The 20127-nt window shown below is 28.8% G+C and overlaps 1 protein-coding gene across 4 annotated transcripts in view; it reads right to left on the bottom strand.

Moving 5' to 3' along the window:
- Positions 1–20127, bottom strand: part of LOC127281853 (growth factor receptor-bound protein 14-like) — a 438976-nt gene that overhangs the window by 67930 nt on the left and 350919 nt on the right. For all 4 annotated transcript variants that reach the window (XM_051305804.1, XM_051305807.1, XM_051305805.1 and 1 more), the window contains one exon: positions 12630–12737. In XM_051305804.1, the coding sequence (XP_051161761.1) occupies positions 12630–12737 (108 nt within the window). The remainder of the gene's footprint in view (positions 1–12629; positions 12738–20127) is intronic.

The following is a 20127-nucleotide window of genomic DNA, read 5'->3' as shown; positions in this document are numbered from 1 at the left end:
TTTTTTATCAAATATAAAACTTGTTCGCGAGGGATTTTATGATATAGTCCAGAAACTAATTTACGATATCAACAAATAACATGCATGCAAGATTTTAACGACAATGTATAAATTGCAATCAACATTTTACTCTCAAGGGGGACGCATAAAAAGCAAAATACATATAGTTTTCCTTTCTTTTTTTGTTGTTATTGTGTTAATTAATGTATGTATTATATAAAAAAAAAGAAAACGACTTTTTTTTTGTATACAGCCTTTGATATGCATTAAGATTATAATTTTGTAGAAGTATACAACTTTTCCTCCTCCCTCCCCTCTTCTTCTTCTTTTTTGATGGGTGGTGGAAGTCGTATATATAAAGAGAGTTTACTGCTTTAGCCGCGTTTTCTCTCCCGGGGGGCGCGCAGACGAAATAAAAAGGACTATTAACCAGGTATATACGTGCATTTATGGCCCCTCATTCGTCCGCAAAAGTGTTTAATGATATTTGAATATGCACGGGAAATACCTGTATACCGTTATGTATATATATATATCGGGCAAGTTGGGGGGGTAAAGGAGAGCAAAATGGGTTGGCTACGTTAAAATATTAGTTCGTCGGAGCAAAACGATTACCAAGCTTTTCGTAAAAGGGGGGGGGAAGGGGGCCACAAAAGGGGTTAACGAGGACGTCTACTCAGCAAATGGCCCCATGGATATATCCATTTTCGACACGAATGACTTTCCTCTTGTACAATGCACCCCCCCACCCCTCTGTTTTCGCTATCTTTTTCTTTTCTTATCCTTCTTTATTTCTATCATTCTTTTTTTTATTTCTTTCTTTCTCTTTTTTTATTTTTCATTCTTCCTCTTTCTTTTTTATTTTTCTTGCTTTCTCTTTCTTTCTCTTTTTTATTTTTCTTTATTTCCCATTCTTTCTTCTATTTTTTTTCTCTCTCTCGCTCTCTTTGTCTCTCGCCATTCAATACACCAACTCCTTGACGTTGTCGTTGTCACTACTTACGAACGAGTTTTCCATGCGAGAAGAACTCGTGGTTTAACGATAGACGGAAAGTCTAGAACCGAGGAACTCGTCTCGCGGGACTCGTAAAGTTAAATTAAAATTTTTCATGCGACAGGTCCAGCGACAACGGGAGACAACGCGATAAGGCGCATTAGTCGTCATCTCTTTCTCTCTCTCTCTCTCACTCTCTCTCTGGCAAAACCGGAAATCATCCTCCTATATAGCGATGCCGAGACTTTCAGTACCAGACACTCTTTATTTGATCAAAAAAAAAAAAAAAAATCCTCCACAATTCTCAAGGAAATCGAGTTTTTTTTACCCCCTTTTATTCTCATTTATCAAAAAGAAAGTTCTTTATAAAAAAAATAAAAAAAAAAATTGACAAGCTATGGAAAATAAAAAGGTTGAAATTTCGTGTAACTTGACCTTTGGGAATAAAAAATAAAAATGGAGAAAGTCAAAAAAAATTTTTTTAAATTAATTTATTAATTTAAAAATTTTAAAGAATTTTATTCGATATAATTACTTTTTAGACGAATTTTTCTTTTTTCGAATTAGCATTCGATGGAATTTCATTTTATACGAATTTTTAATTGACAAAAATTCTTTAATTACGGAATTTTTTATTTGTCAGAATTTTACGTGATTCGAAATTTTAAATTACGGCTATTCACTGAATTTTAATTTGTCCGAATTTTCATTAGTCCGAAATTATAAATGACCGAATAAACATATACAACAGAAAAATTGCGACGAAAACTTACTGTCGACTGCTACTTCGGTCATTTGTAATTTCGCACTAATCAAAATTCGGAAAAACTAAAATTTGGAAAAACTAAAATTTGGACAAATTAAAATTTGTATCTATAAAAATTGGCACAAATTAAAATTAAGACAAAAGAAAATTCGGAAAAATTAAAATTTGGACAAATTGAAATTCATACGGATAAAACTTTAAACAAATAAAAATTGGGACAAATTAAAAATTGCACAGATAAAAATTTTGACTAATGAAAATTCGGAAAAATAAAAATTTGGACAAAAAGAAATTCGAACAAATTAAAATTTAGAAAAATAAAAATTGGGACAAATTCAAAATCGTACAGATAAAAATTCGGATAAATTAAAATTTGGATAAATAAAAATTGGGACAAATTAAAAATTGCACAGATAAAAATTTGGACTAATGAAAATTCGGAAAAATAAAAATTTGAACAAAAAAAGAATTCGAACAAATTAAAATTTGGAAAAATAAAAATTGGGACAAATTAAAAAACGTACAGATAAAAATTTGGACAAATAAAAATTCGAACTAATAAAAATTTGGACAAATAAATATTTGATCAAATTCAAAATCGTACAGATAAAAATTCGGAAAAATAAAAATTTGGACAAAAAAAAATTCGAACAAATTAAAAATTGCACAGATAAAAATTTGGACTAATGAAAATTCGGAAAAATAAAAATTTGAACAAAAAAAGAATTCGAATAAATTAAAATTTTGAAAAATAAAAATTGGGACAAATTAAAAAACGTACAGATAAAAATTCGGATAAATTAAAATTTGGACAAATAAAAATTCGAACTAATAAAAATTTGGACAAATAAAAATTTTATCAAATTCAAAATCGTACAGATAAAAATTCGGATAAATTAAAATTTGGACAAATAAAAATTCGCCCAAAAAAAAAATTCCGAAAAATTCAAAATAGTACAGATAAAAATTAAGATAAATTAAAATTTGGATAAATAAAAAATCGAACAAATTACAATTGATTGATTCTAAAATAAAAATTCTGCTAAACAAAAATTCGGTTGTTAAAAATTTTGTCATTTAAAAGTTCGTATAGAAAAAAAATGTTGTTTATATATGTTAAAATTCGTCTATAAAATAATTATTCTAATAAAATACTTAAAAAAAAAAAATTCTAATTATTTTTATAGGAAAATCATGCGTCCCTCAAACTTCGCACCTTCTCACAAAAGAATGTGATTTGGTAAAATCAAACTTTGATAAATAAATAAATTTTTCTCTATATATATAAAGATATTCGATAAGACAAAACGAGCGTCAAAGAATAAACAGAATTTCGATATAGATGAACAAGAAAGTGATTCAATAGATCTAGATTTTTCACAGCAAAGAGACAGAATGATTGTGCTTGAAAAGAAAGTGAGAAAGGGGTGAAAAAGAGTGCTTTTCAAAACTTTACGTCCATTTTTACGATCCAATTTTGTTACGCAAAATCATAAAAGACATCCGCTGAATCCCGCCCTGTTCTATATGCATATAAAACCAATGCATTTTTCATCTCGCGAGGAAATACGTAAAAATTGCTTTTCAACAGAAAACACTCGAGACGTCTGGATCGAACTGATCAAATGATTTCTTATATATATATATATATATTCTTTTTATAATCTTATTTTAGCCATTGAAAAAAGAAAAATTTACCTAATTTTCAAACGAATTTTTTTTTCAAACTGTTTGGCAAAAATGAATTTATTTTTTTTTTTGAAAACAAATTCTTTCTCTTCAGACAATTAATTAAAAAAAATTTTTTTTTTTGTTTTATAATAAGAATAGAAGAAAAATAATTCCCTTTGCAAGTGGGGCAAAAGAGAGAAAAAGAAAATAATTCAATTTGCTTTTAGAAGAAGAAGATTGAAGTTCCTTTTTAGAAACCTTTTTTTTTTTTTTGACAAAAAAAGGAAAAGAAAATTAATACCGTTTTCTTAAAATACTATATAGGTAATTCTATTTCTTTTGAAGAATTTTATTCCTTTAGGATAAGAGAATTTTATCATTTCCCCTTTTCTTATTAAATTATTTTACATAAACAAATTTTATGAAAAAAAAGTGAATTTGAAAAAATTTGTAATTTAGCAAATAAATACATTATTTTTATTTTAGAAAATAATTTTATTTCTTTTAGTTCCAGTAATCTATTTTTTATAAAAATTGTTTTTTTTTTAAATTTTTTCTAAAAACAGAAAATTTATTTTTTTCCTTTATAAAAATAATTTAGTGGAATTATTTTAAAGGTACAAAAATTAATCAAATTACAAATTACAATACAAATTCTATTTTCTTAATTTAAAAATTATAAATATAAAACTTTTATATTTTTCAATCTTATTAATACATTTTCGAATATGAAATTAGGTCATACGGAAATATTTTTAGACATCAATTTATTTACGTTAATTTTATTATTTTTTAAATGAAATTTTTAATTAAATTTTTTAAATAAAATTTTTAAATAAATTTTTTAAATTAAATTTGTTAGTAAATTTTTTTAAATAAAATTTGTTAGTAAATTTTTTAAATAAAATTTGTTAGTAAATTTTTTAAATAAAATATGTAAATGAATTTTTTAAATAAAATTTGTAAGTAAAATTTTTGAAATAAAATTTTGAAACATAATTTTTTTGAATAAAAATTTTCAAATAAAATAAATCAAATAAAAGAAAGAACAAAAAACTACAAAAGGAAAGTAACTGTCTAATAATTAAATCAAGACAACTATCGATTTACATTGTTTAAAGCTTAGCTGATTATTCTACGCTCTTTTACTGAATTTTTTTTCTCTCTCTCCCCCTCTCCTTTTTTTTATTTTCCCTGTCTCTCACTCTCTCTCTTTCTCTCTCTCGACCTCACTCTATCTTGCATAGAGAAGCAGAACTGGTTGGTCGATATTTCGCGCGTAGCAACAGCAGGTCAGGCTTTTTACTCGACTTTTAAACCGCAACTGCATCGCGAATCTCTTTTCTCTCCCTCTCCTCTTTTTTTTCTCTCTCTCTCTCTTTCTCTTTCTCTCACTCGTTTTGTATATCCACTCTCTTTCTTTCACGTCAAGTCGTCACTCACATTTTCTAATGCTCGCAAAAAAGCTTGACGAAAAATCAAGAACTCGAGGATCTCGTCGACAAAAGCATATATATATATATATATAGAGAGAGAGAGAAAGAGAGACCGGGATAAGGTTCGTGAAAAATGAGTCTACAAGGAATAGGTCGAGAAATATAAGGAAATTGGAACGGGAATTACCGAGATTCAAATTAAGGAGATTCAATGGCTAACCAAAGATATAGATCTAAACAAGATGAACCGAATTTCCAGAGAGAAAGAGAATATTTACGGTGGGAAAATCGCAATGTTGTATATATATATAATTGTAAATATTATATTATATTCTATATGCAATTGTATATATATATAAAATTATAATTATTTTTATTATTACGCGGAAAAAAAAATTTTTTACCTGGAACAGCGATAAATTTCACTGAAACAGTGAAAATTTTCATTATTCTAGAGAAACATATCTCCTGTTCCAAATAAAGATTTTTTCCGTGTATTATTATTATTAATAAAAGATAATTTGATGATGGTGACAATTAAATTAAACTAAAAAATTTCTTTAAATAAATTACGAATAGAAATAATTTTTTTTTTCAAATTTGACAATAAAATTGCGAGATTTCTGCATTACCAACCGTTAAAAGATTATGTAGTGCTTCACATAGCCGCTAGTGGCGCTGCATTACTTGTCACGATTTTGTATTATATACTGCCGAGCAAAACTGACATACACTGAATGACTTTTTATTTTAAAAACTAATATTTCAAAATGAAAAAACTCTATTTTTGTAGTATTTAGTTTAGTTTCTGACCAAATATTACCAAAAATTAATATAGTTAGTATTAATTTTTTAGTATTTTTTGGTCAGAAACTAGACTAAATAGTACAGAAACAGAGATTTTTTCCAATTTTGAATTTTAATTTTGGAAATATAAATATTATTTAGTCAGAAAGTGAACTTAATAGTACAAGAACAAAGTGTTTTCGCATTTTTAATTTTAATTTTTGATACGAAAAGTATTACTTGGTCAGAAACTAGATTAAATAGTACAATTTGGTCAGAAACTAGGCTTAATAGTACAAAAATACAGTTTTTCCCATTTTGGAAATGAAAAATATTATTTAGTCAGAAAGTGAACTTAATAGTACAAAAAGAGAATTTTTTCACATTTTTAATTTTAATTTTTGATATGAGAAGTATTACTTGGTCAGAAACTAGATTAAATAGTACAATTTGGTTAGAAACTAGGCTTAATAGTACAAAAACAGAGATTTTTCCCATTTTGAATTTTAATTTTGGAAATGAAAAATATTATTTAGTTAGAAAGTGAACTTAATAGTACAAAAACAGGGTTTTTTCACATTTTTAATTTTAATTTTTGATATGAGAAGTATTACTTGGTCAGAAACTAGATTAAATAGTACAATTTGGTCAGAAACTAGACTTAATAGTACAAAAATAGAGTTTTTCCCATTTCGGATTTTAATTTTGTCAATAAAAAATATTATTTAGTCAGAAAATGAAATTAATAGTACAAAAACAGAGTTTTTTCACATTTTTAATTTTAATTTTTGATATGAGAAGTATTACTTGGTCAGAAACTAGGCTTAATAGAACAAAAATAGAATTTTTCCCATTTTGGATTTTAATTTTGGAAATGACTAATATTATTTAGTCAGAAAGTGAACTTAATAGTACAAAAACAGAGTTTTTTCACATTTTTAATTTTAATTTTTGATATCAGAAGTAACACTTGGTCAGAAACTAGATTAAATAGTACAATTTGGTTAGAAACTAGGCTTAATAGTACAAAAACAGAGATTTTTCCCATTTTGAATTTTAATTTTGTAAATGAAAAATATTATTTAGTTAGAAAGTGAACTTAATAGTACAAAAACAGGGTTTTTTCACATTTTTAATTTTAATTTTTGATATCAGAAGTAACACTTGGTCAGAAACTAGATTAAATAGTACAATTTGGTCAGAAACTAGGCTTACTGTACAAAAATAGAGTTTTTTCCATTTCGGATTTTAATTTTGTCAATAAAAAGTATTATTTGTTCAAAAACTATACTAAATAGTACAAAAACAAAAAAAAAACCTATAGGGATTGAAAATACAAGAAAAAAAAGAAAAAACCATTCTTCTTGGATAAAAGAAAAATTCGTTTTGCAAAAAACAAACCAATATCTTTAAATTAACAAAAAAAACTTTTTTTTGACCTGTTTTTCAAAACACAAAAGATTTAGCAGTAAATTCAAGACTATATATATATATATATATACACTGATTCGTGAAATAGTGTTTTCAATGTGCGCCCTGAGGGCTTGTAGAGGAAACTAGAATTTGTGATTCAGTTGGAAACTAGAGCTTTATGCAAATTTACGATGGCAGGTGAATCTTGGGTGTCAGGGCTATGGGCTATCGATTCCTATACTGGCGCAGGGCATAAAGGCTTTGCATTGCTCTCTTGCCTGGTGTGTATATAAGTCGACTTCGACGTGAAGATTCGTTAGGTACCGGAAGTTGCAGGGACACGTAGAGCGGACCCACTTCCGATATCCATTCAGAGTATGGGCGAGGCCAAAGAGAGAGAGAGAGAGAGAGAGAGAGAGAGAAATGATGCAGACCAGGATCGTTAAGGGAAATATCGTCGTCTGGCAGTTCTAAAAGCAGCGGCAGCGACGACGACGATCGTCAAACTTTAACGTCGCACTTGGTACAAGGTAGTCTGTTAACTGAAGCCCGAGCTGATATGACGTAACGAGGGTGAATGGATCATGGGGCAAATGGCTCCTGGGATATGGAAGGCAAACTTCGTGTGTTGTGTTTTGTCGACTACTTTTCTAAAAGAACAACTAACAAAATGGATTTTTACAATTTAGGTTTTTTCACTCGAAAATTTGAAAATAAAAGTAATCATTTTGTGAAATTCTATTGTATTAGAATACGTGACAATGAGAAATTGGAAACTGATTGTCAAACAGTGTCATGTAGCGCCACCTACTGTCGGTAATTCAGTACATTTCTGAATTACCGACCATAGAGAAGTGCCAGTTGGTTGCAGATTGTCAAATAGTGTTAAGTAATGTAGCGCCAGTCGGTAATTCAGTACATTTCTGATTTACCGACCATAGAGAAGTGGCAGTTGGTTGCAGATTGTCAAATAGTGTCAAGTAACGCAGCGCCAGTCGGTAATTAAGAAAATTTCTGAATTACCGACCATAAAGGGAGTGGCCCTGCGTTACTTGACACTATTTGACAATCTATAACCAACGGCAACTCTTTTATGGTCGGTAATACAGAAAATTTCTGTTTTACCGATAGGCGCTGCGTTACTTGACACTATTTGACAATCTATAACCAACGGCAACTCTTTTATGGTCGGTAATACAGACAATTTCTGTTTTACCGACCGGCGCTGCGTTACTTGACACTATTTAACAATCTGCAACCAACGGCAACTTCTTTATGGTCGGTAAATTCTTCTTTATGGTTCTGAATTACCGACCGTAGGTGGCGCTGCGTTACTCGACACTATTTGACAATCTGCAACCAACGGAAACTCCTTTATACAGTTGGTAATTCAGAAAATTTCTGTTTTACCGACTGTCGCTGCGTTACTTGACAACTATTTAACAATCTGCAACGAGGAAAATTATTTTTCTTTTCTTTTTTTATCCTGTGGCGAGATTCTCTCCTTTTACGATCGAAAAAAAATTCTACTTTGTATTAAATTAGCAGGTTGATTACTTTATATTACACTATGAATTAAAGTCTCTCAAAGAGAGGTACAAGAGAGACTCTTTTAAGCAACATTGTGAGAGAGTAACCGGTTATTACTGTCTGACGATATTGACTTAAGTGAAGCGCGTGTGAAATAAGAACGAGTTTCTGAGAAAGCTGCAGAACACGTTGTTGTATATATATATATATATACTCGATCGCGTGCCAAATTGCCACGTTACAATGACTTCCGCGAAGATCGTTATCTCAACGAATTTCCACGAAGATCGTTATCTCCTTGTTGCAATTTCCCCTCTAAAGTACCTTTTTGCCCTCAAGAGTTTTCTTTTCTTTTTTTTTTTTTGTGTCAATTCCGCGGGGGACCAGTTCGCGAACTATCGTCCAATTTTTTTTTACATATGTACGCCAAGGTCAAGGTGTTTTTTTTCCCCCTATCCAAAGAAATTTCATTCTCTTTCGAATAAATAATTTTTTTTTTCTATTTAAATTTTTTTTTGCAAATTATTTAAACAGAATTTTTTCTTGCTGAAAGTAATTTTTTCTATTATTTTACAGGACTAAATTAATTAGTTAATAAAAAAATCATAAATTCTTTTTTTAAAATAAAAAAAGCAATATAGAAAAAAGTTTGGAAATTTTTTTCGAAGCATCCTTGAAATTTAAAATATTATACATATATATGAAATGCAAGTTTAAAAAAAATCATAAAATTTATATACAGAGAGCGAGAGAATAGAAGAGATGAGTAATGAAATACCACTTGGTGTTTGATAAAAAATAAAAAGAGCGTAAAAATGGAAATTGAATAGAAGTGATACACACAGAGGAATAAATTAAGTGACCAGTGTATGTGTATATATATATATATATATATATATATATACTATATATATAATCAAATAAAACAGCACGATCCTGGTTCAATTAAAATTGTAAAAAGCAGTCCAATTAAAATTATCGATTGGTAACATGTATACGCATTGAAGGACCGTGAGATAGCGATAAATTGAAATGCACCAAGCTTCCCTACTGCCCCCCCCTCTTCCACCAACCCGATACTTCCATTAAGATATCATAATCACGATTAAAAGAGGGAAAAAAAATTAATTTGTCACGACCCAAGTTTCTCTCTCATTTATATATATATATATATAATCGCGGTGTCCTTAATAATAAAAGAGACTTTGAGACGATCGAGAATTTTCTCATCGCGAGGGCAAAAAAAAAACATTTTTATCTTGCTAAAATATTGCATAATTTCTAATATACATTATTCGTATGAGTGATTTTTATGTTCCGAATCCTTAAAAAAAAATTTTTTTTAATTCTATTTTTAAAAAAACCAAAAAAAAATTTTTTTTAAGGGATCTGGAACGTAAAAATTACCCTGTATATTTATTTACTAAAACCGAATACTTTATTTGACTAAATCGTCTTTAATAATAATAATAATAATAATAATAATAAAAAAAATTCAGTCGAAATATCAATTCTAAATCAGATTTCTCAAACTTTCTCTCGTCAATTTCTCCTCTGAATCATCATATGAATTTGACGATTCGAGATAGAGGAGAAATTATACGAATCTGCCAAAAAATAAAATTTACCAGAACTAAAAAATTTCACTATGGTACCGGTTACTTTGGTACCGGTTTTACTATGGTAACGTTTACATTGGTACCAGTTAACTTTAGTACCATTCAGTTACTATGGTACCAGTAACTTTAGTACTATTTAGTTATTATTTTACCAGTTACATTGGAACATTGGTACCAGTTACTTTGGTACCAGTTATTTTGGTACCGGTTAGATTGGTACCAGTTACTTTGGTACCGGTTAGATTGGTACCAGTTACTTTGGTACCGGCTAGATTGGTACCAGTTACTTTGGTACCAGTTTCTTTGGTACCAGTAACTTTATTACTACTTAGTTACTATGGTACCAGTAATTATAGTACCATTTAGTTACTATGGTACCGGTTAGATTGGTACCAGTTACTTTCGTACCGGTTAGATTGGTACCAGTTACTTTGGTACCGGCTAGATTGGTACCAGTTACTTTGGTACCAGTTTCTTTGGTACCAGTAACTTTATTACTACTTAGTTACTATGGTACCAGTAATTATAGTACCATTTAGTTACTATAGTACCGGTTAGATTGGTACCAGTTACTTTCGTACCGGTTAGATTGGTACCAGTTACTTTCGTACCGGTTAGATTGGTACCAGTTACTTTGGTACCGGCTAGATTGGTACCAGTTACTTTGGTACCAGTTACTTTAGTACCATTCAGTTACTATGGTACCAGTAACTTTAGTACTACTTAGTTACTATGGTACCAGTTAATTTGGTACCAGTTACTTTGGTACCGGTTACATTGGTACAAGTTACTTTGGTACCGGTTAGATTAGTACCAGTTACTTTGGTACCGATTAGATTGGTACCAGTTACTTTGGTACTAGTTACTTTAGTACTAGTTACTTTAGTACTAGTTGCTTTAGTACCATTTAGTTACTATTTTACCAGTAACTATAGTACCATTTAGTTACTATGGTACCAGTTACTTTGGTACCAGTTACTTTGGTACCAGTTACTTTGGTACCGGTTACATTGGTACCAGTTACTTTGGTACCGGCTAGATTGGTACCAGTTACTTTAGTACCATTCAGTTACTATGGTACCAGTTACTTTGGTACCAGTTATTTTGGTACCGGTTAGGTTGGTACCAGTTACTTTGGTACTAGTTACTTTGGTACTAGTTACTTTAGTACCATTTAGTTACTATTTTACCAGTAACTATAGTACCATTTAGTTACTATGGTACCAGTTACATTGGTACCAGTTACATTGGTACCAGTTACATTGGTACCAGTTGCTATGGAAACGGATGCTATAGAAACGGTAGCTATTGGTGCGGTTACTATGGATACGGTTACTATGGATACAGTTGCTATGGAAACGGTTGCTTTTGAAATTAAAGTTACAATTTTAACGAGCACGGAAAAAAATCTTAATACCTAAAACAGGCGATAAGTTTCACTGAAACAGCTAAATTTCACTAAAATGTAAAAAAAAGTTGTCGTTATTCTACAAAAAAACATATCGCTGTTATAGATAAAGATTTTTTTACGTGAGAGAAAAAAAATTAAAAAAAAAAAGTAATGCGGATCTAGTCGAGAAAATTTGTAATGCTCTCCATATTTGGGAATATGGTTTTTCTGCGCCATCAATATAATTTTTTTTTCTGTTCTTTTTTTTTTTTTTTAGTTCGCGGATATTCGCAGTTGATGCGACATTAATTTTCCATGGCCACTTTGACGGCGATTGCTTTAAACGGCGCCGCAGTTCTTTCTTCTCCAGCGAAACGGAAAGCGCGCTGTGTGCAGATAAATCGAACGATCGCAGAAAATTTATTGTCGCTGGAGCAGGCGATAAACTTCCTGATATACGAGCCAATACGTTAATTCGGCGCACCATTTAACCGTTGCATAAATACAGTCCTGCTTAATGCTCTAAACGAATCATGGTGGTTTCAATATATATATATATATATATATATAAAAAAAAGGGGGGAAAAAAATACAAAAATATATATCACTCTTGACTAACTCCTCCGGATGCATTTTATCTCCGTATTTTTATAAATCCAATTTTATATATTCGTTTTTTCCTTCGTTCAATTGTCATTAAATTATTATTTTTTTTCTCTATAAATTACTGTCAAATTTTTTTTTGAATAATAAACCATTCTTTTTACTGATTTTAGTAAAAAAAAAATGAGAAATTTCCCCTAATTCTTTATTTTTTGTTGATTATTAAATTAAAGAATTATTGGGAAAAATATGTTTTTGAATGAAATAAAAATTTTGACGCTTATCTCTTTCTCTAAAAAAGCATCTGTCAAAATTGTAATTCAAAGTTGAAAATAATTCCCTTGGTGAAAAATGTTTTTGTGTGAACATTTTCAGTTGACGTGAGTGAAATAAAATTTACAAAAAAAAAGAAAACACTTACATTGGGTACATTGTAGCTGTTGTACTGCTCTTTGGGACTGCCGCCACCTGTCTGCTCACACTGCTTGTTCTTGAAGGCTCTGTAGTTTTCTCTGAGCTGCTTACCGTACTGTAACAAAAATAAAGACTCGTTTTTAGAACATGAGAATTCTTCATTTTCGAACGTCATACAACATAACTTCATTTATATCAGAGAATGTATTAAAAAATAAAAGGAAAATAATACTAAAAAAAAAAATATATGAAAAATTATAAAAAATATAATAAAAAATGAAAATAATAAAAAAAAATATAGAAAGGGATAAAAAAAAACTGATTAGTACTTGTGAGAGGATTCAAATTACAGATGCCAAAGGGCAGAGTGGATTTTAATAAACAGGATGAGCAACGAAATAGGAAACCAAAAGAAGGTAGTCGAAAGAAAACATATAATTAAAAAAAAATAATACCAATATTGAATTACATGGAACCGAATATTCCGATCTGGAGAGAAAGACTTGGCTTTTAAAATCAGGAAACTGCCTTGTAATTATAAGGCAAAAAAAAAAAAGAGGGATAAGGCAGTTAACCTTTTTTTTCCCCCCCTCTTCTATATAAGGATTCTCTCGCCCGTTTCAGAAAATTATATTTACTCAACTCGAAACAGAATTTATTGTTTCATTAGAAAAACAATTGAGGGAATTACGGTTCTTTACAAATCTTTTCTATTCTATATAATTTCATTTAAAGAATAAAAAGCACTTTTCAAGAAACAATATTGTTATTAAATTGAAAAATAATATATCAAAATAAAAAAAATTTTAAACAATATTTAAAAAAATATATTAAAAAAAACACGAAGAAAAATGGAAAAACGAATAAAGTAACTTTTACTATACTTTAAAAGTAAAAATGCAATTTTCCGCAGTTACTGCGCATTTCTGACAATTTTCACTCCAGAAATAGTGAAATTTACTATTTCCGGAATAATTTTTACTATTCCTGGAGTAAATTTTAGTATTTTCGGAGTAAAATTTAGTATTTTTGGAGTAAATTTTAGTATTTTTGGAGTAAATTTTACTATTTCTGGAGTAAAAATTGACAATAATGCGCGACAGTAATTTTAATATTTTCGGAGTAAATTTTAGTATTTTTGGAGTAAATTTTACTATTTCTGGAGTAAAAATTGACAGTAATGCGCGACAGTAATTTTAATATTTTCGGAATAAATTTTAGTATTTTTGGAGTAAATTTTACTATTTTCGGAGTAAATTTTAGTATTTTTGGAGTAAATTTTATTATTTTCGGAGTAAACTTTAGTATTTTTGGAGTAAATTTTAGTATTTTTGGAGTAAATTTTACTATTTCTGGAGTAAAAATTGACAGTAATGAGCGACAGTAATTTTAATATTTTCGGAGTAAATTTTAGTATTTTTGGAGTAAATTTTACTATTTTCGGAGGAAATTTTAGTATTTTTGGAGTAAATTATACTATTTTTGGAGTAAACTTTAGTATTTTTGGAGTAAATTTTACTATTTCTGGAGTAAAAATTGACAGCAATGCGCGACAGTAATTTTAATATTCTCGGAGTAAATTTTAGTATTTTTGGAGTAAATTTTACTATTTTCGGAGTAAATTTTAGTATTTTTGGAGTAAATTTTACTATTTCTGGAGTAAAAATTGACAGTAATGCGCGACAGTAATTTTAATATTTTTGGAGTAAATTTTACTATTTTCGGAGTAAATTTTAGTATTTTTGGAGTAAATTTTACTATTTTCGGAGTAAACTTTAGTATTTTTGGAGTAAATTTTAGTATTTTTGGAGTAAATTTTACTATTTCTGGAGTAAAAATTGACAGTAATGCGCGACAGTAATTTTAATATTCTCGGAGTAAATTTTAGTATTTTTGGAGTAAATTTTACTATTTTCGGATTAAACTTTAGTATTTTCGGAGTAAAATTTAGTATTTTTGGAGTAAATTTTACTATTTCTGGAGTAAAAATTGACAGTAATGCTCAGAAACTGCGGAAAATTCCAGTTTTACTTTTAAAGATACTAAAAGTTACTTTATTCGTTTTTCCATTTTCTCCCGTATATATTTAAAAAAATATATTAAAAAATTGTTTAAAACAAAATTTAAAAATGTTAAAATTTTTTTTTTTTAATTCAAAAATGGTCACGACAAAATTCGCAATTGAACAACAATTGAAAGTGTTTATAATGAATGTAAAATTGGCTTTTTGAAAAACGAATGATGGTCAAAGTTGTTTTGACGAATTTTAGACACAATATACTATATATATTCGCACATTGCACACCTGGTGTATGCAGAATTGTTTATCGGGGCGGAAATCGATCGAAATCGAAATGTGGCAGTCCGCACAATAGGCCAGACCGAAGATAATTTAATGGTATATATATATATATATATATAGTAGAGAAGGAGAGGTTGGGGGTGGGGTGGTACGGCCCCCTTTTCGTCGAATCAAAGTTTCGTAATTTCCTGCGTTACGTTTGCCTCGGTACTTCACACCTCGCACTCGACCGTTACCTATATATATATATACATATATAAATTCTAGTTTGCAATTTAAATCTCTTATCTTTTGTGAACTAGAACTGCAAACTTTAACTCCTAAAGTAACAATTAAGTCGCCCCCAAAGATTCCAAAAGGGGAACATTTTCAAACGTTCGAGAAACATACATCACGCGAGAAGATTTTCATTTCACTTCCTCTCTCTCTCTCTATATATATATATATATGTATAAATAAAAAAAATTAAATTACACACTCTTTGGTTGAAATAATTCATAGAGGGGATTGGCAAAAATAATTTAATCTATTTTCAAAGTGTTGTTATAATTACAGGGTGTAGTCCCTAGAAATGAATAATAGGGAAATAAATTACGTTTATAGCAGCAATTTAAGAGATTATTCAATAGGGAAAATTGATTTTCTTCGAATTTCCATTTTTATTTTTAATTATAAACAAAAAACAATATTTTTCAATTTCTTCAAAAATCGCATAATAATAAAATAATAATTCACTCTACCAAAAATTGACAGAATTCACTATTGGCGCGGTACTGGTACCAATATCGCGCCAGTAGTCAATTTTTGATAGGGTATAAACAGAAAAAATGGAACGATAAAATTTATAATCGATGTAAAATTGTCGTTCTTAGTTAGAATTGCAGGAAAGAGAGTTGTACGAAAATTGGATAAATTTCGTATGCACGTATATGTATATATATATATATATATATATATATATGTATAAAGTGCAAGAGAGAGAGAAAGGACAGGTGTAAGTGAGGTGGTGCGACAGGCAATTCAAGACTGTGTGCGGGAATGTGGGTGTGGACCATGGTATGACCCGCCGTATCGACCCATAAGGCTGGCGGACACATAACGGATGAACAGACTGAACTATGTTACAAAACCGATAGACTTGTCTACCAACTTTCCTTCAAAAGCTTCTCACTCTTCAAAAAAAGAAAAAAAAATGAATAAATAATAAATAAATAAAGGAGAAATTTGTCCTCAAGTTTCATTAGCAATTTCCCAGTAATTACATTAAATTTTCATGCTATTTTTTTTCAAGTCCAATATCGTCCAACAATCGATTCAATATACTCATCGCGAGTTGAATAAAATTGTCTTTGGAGAATTTACAATAATTATTATTACATCTATTTGCAATTTTGAATCGTTTTGTTTATTTATTTTACTTGTTTGTTTATTATTCTGCTAATTTAATTATTTAGTTTATTTACTTATTTCTATTATTTAGTTTATTTATTTACTTCCTTCTTTTATTTATTTATATTTTTTTAATTATTTGGTTTATTTATACTTTTGTTTAATTATTTGGTTTATTTTTGTTTATCTTTTTTATTATTTATTTATCTTTTTTATCATTCATTTATTTTATTTACCTATTTTTATTATTTATTCAGTTTATTTACCTATTTTTCTGTTATTTATTTAGTTTTTGTATTTTCTTTGTTTATTTATATATTTTTTTTAATTATTTGGTTCCTTTACTCTTTTGTTTAATTATTTAGTTTATTTATTCTTTTGTTTAATTTTATTCCTTTATTTATTCTGGTCATTTAGTTATTTTAATTGGTTTATTTTTTCTATCTTTTTTATTATTTATTTAATTTATTTATCTATCTTTTGTTATTATTTATTTAGTTTATTTATGTATTTTTTATTATTCATTTAGTATATTTGCCTATTTTTATTATTTTATTTATTTATTTCCATTGCTCTATTTTCTATTTGTTTTTTTTTATTTTTTGGTTTATTTACCTTTTTGTTTAATTATTTGTTTAGTTTATTTATTAATCTTGTTTTTATTATTTATTAAGTTTTTTCTGTTTATTTACTTTCTCCATTTATTGTATTTTTCATATTGTTTATTCAATTATTTATTTAGTGCTATTCTGTTTTTTTATTTTGTTCATTCATTTCATTCAGTTGAATATTAAATTATTATTATTATTATTATTATTATTATTATTATATTTTAATAACCATTATTATTACTATTTATTTAAATTATTAAACGCCTACGTACTACTAGAGAAAAAATCCCAAGCGCCGGGAATCGAACGCACGACCCTAAGATTCGCAGACCGATACTCTAACCACTTGACCACGAACGCACATACAAAAATTTGTACGATACTAGAAGACATTTTTACTATACAAATGAGCTTCTTTAAATCTTTATTATTATTATTATTATTATTATTATTAACTACACGCCTTATTAAATACAAATTACTATATTTTATAAAAAAAAAATTATTTTATAAAAAACATATTGCTTTATAAAAAAACCTATTATTTTCCAATAAAAAAACAAATTATTTTCAATAATAATAGAAAAATACAAGTTTCTTTAGAAAAATTTAAAAAATATAAAATTCGAACGTAAATTCCAACCCCAAAGGTATAACGTGGGCGAATGTCGATAATGTATTTCCGTCCTTCACGACATATAGTGGTTGGGGGTTCCGGGGAAAGAGAATGAGAATACGGAGAGAAAGAGAGAGAGAGAGAGAGATGAACAATATATTTAAAAAAAATAATCTTATAGTGAAATAATATTTATATATATATATTTTTTCGACAGAGAGAAAAGTCGCGAAAGGTCAGAAGACTAATAATTTGAAAGCCCCCGAGGTCTTCTGGCATCGTATGTGCCATAGTATTATGTTGACTCTCGGAGCAAGTTGATGGGAGAGCTGTATATATATATATATGTATATGGAAAGAGAAAAACCCAACCAGAGTTGGGACAGAACTCACGTGTGACACGAAATATAATCCCAGGAACGTTGTTATGGTTACGCTTTCGAAACGACTTGGATGCTAAGTGCATAGATATGTATCCAGCTTAAGCAGATGACACTAATTGAAACCATCTCCGAGTGTCACTGACTCTCCAAACAAGTTATAGAATTATTATTATTATTATTTTAGAATTTTATTATTTTCCATGATTGATTTTATAAATTTTTTTTTTTTTTTTTTTGTATCGACAATTATTATAGAAGGAGAAATGGAGAAAAGAAGCGAGGAAATGATGGAAGATGAAATATGGACGAGGCGATTGTTTAGAAAAAGCTAAAAAAAAAAAAATTGGAGACTGGTTATGGTCTTAAAGCCTTGGAGGCTCTTCAGATTTTGTTTTTTTTTTTTTATCTTATGGTTCATAGATGAAAGCGCGTTGCAAGGCCCACCCTAAGAAATGGCTAAGTACTACCTTGTGTGCCATCCTTGGTAAAGGGGGCGTTCTCTTACAACCAAGAAAGAAGCAGATCAGAGTGAGGAAAATTATCAGGTACAAGACAAAAAATTGAAAAAAAAAAAATATTTTAGAGAAGTCAATCATAAAAAAAAAACAATAGAAGGCTATTTTTAAAATATCATCAAAACGAGAGATGATTTTAAACAATTGTAAATATTACAGATCTAAATTTATTATTTTTTTTCTGTTTTAATTTTTTAGTAAATATATATTTCTTGTAGAAGAAAAGAATTCTCGTTAAGAAAATTGTCGCTTCGAGACACAATTCTCATTTTGTTTTTCTTATCTTTCAATTTTGTCGGAAATCTTTTTCCCATGATTCATATTCGCTTTTGTTTCGTGTATTTCTAATATGCATTTTCCGCCGTGGTAATTATCTATGAGAATTTTGTGAAAAAATTTTTTTTTGTTTTTAATTTATAAGAATTTATAATAAACCGAAAAATCAAAATTTCCGATACAATTTTGTCCGAAATTACAATAAATGACCGAACAAAACAATCGACGCGATTTTCAAAAATTCAAACAATCAGAAATTGATTTTTAAAAATCGCAATTCTTTCTGTCGATTATTTTTTCGGTCATTTGCAAATTTCGGACAAATGAAAATTGTATCAGAAAATTCTTTAGTATGAAAAATTAGAATTTCTTATACAATTCTGTATGAAATTACAAATGACCGAACGATTTTCAAAAATTAACGAATCAAAAAATTAATTTTAAAAATCGCAATTCTTTCTGTCGATTATTTTTTCGGTCATTTGCAGTTTCGGGCAAATGAAAATTAAATTCTGCCGAATAAAAATTGTTTTAAAAATGGAAAATTTAGAAAAAAGAAATTAGGAAATTTAATGCAATACCTATATGGTAAATTCTGAAGTAAAATGACTTCCGTAAAACGGGAGTCTCTATGAACTGCATCTCTCCTATTATGCCACTCTTTAGAGTTCTATTCTTCTTGGGTTGGAAAGTGTAGACTCAAAGTCATTCTCGAGTGTCGACTTCCTCTCTCTCTCTTTCTCTCTATTGGACTTCCTAGGACGGTATATAGTATATACCCGACATTACAAACTTCATCAGCAGAGAAAAGCAATTTCGAGAGGCCAACCAACCCGAGCAGAATTGACGCATTTGTTTATATCCCTTTCTCTCTTTCTCTCTCTCTCTCCTCTCTATTCCATAACTCGATTTTCCACCCTTTTCATCGTTGATTACGTAACACGTCATTTCCATCTATATACGCGCGCGACTGAGACAAAATCATCCACTCATCCGTAATATTTTCATTATTCATTTTCCATTCGTTTTCTGATAGTAGTTTTTATCGTTCTTCGGCGGGGAATTTTTTTTTAACTTTATCCTGTCCTCGAAAAAATTCAACCCTGACTTTCTTTCATCTGTTATTTTTTTTTTTTTTTTGATTAGGGATCAATAAAAATTAAAATCTTTAATTTAAATTTCCTTCATTTATTTAATTATTGAAATCAATTTTTTGTGCCAAATTTGCGAATAAAAAGGTTGAGAAGTTTAATTAAACATTTAAGACATATTATTTAAGTATAAGTGGCTGTGTGGTCAGAGTACACGATTCGCGTCCCAAGGGTCCTGGGTTCGATCCCCCGCGTGCTAGTTTTTTTTCAAAACTATTCTTTAACTGTTTTAGGGAGCGTTCACAAATTACATAACGTTTTT

Source organism: Leptopilina boulardi, unplaced genomic scaffold (genome assembly GCF_019393585.1).
Source record: "Leptopilina boulardi isolate dan_hultmark-lab unplaced genomic scaffold, ZJU_Lbou_2.1 LbouV2_278, whole genome shotgun sequence".
NCBI classification, from domain to species: domain Eukaryota; kingdom Metazoa; phylum Arthropoda; class Insecta; order Hymenoptera; family Figitidae; genus Leptopilina; species Leptopilina boulardi.
Note: the sequence above shows the minus strand (reverse complement) of the source record. Positions and strands in the feature narration are given on the sequence as shown.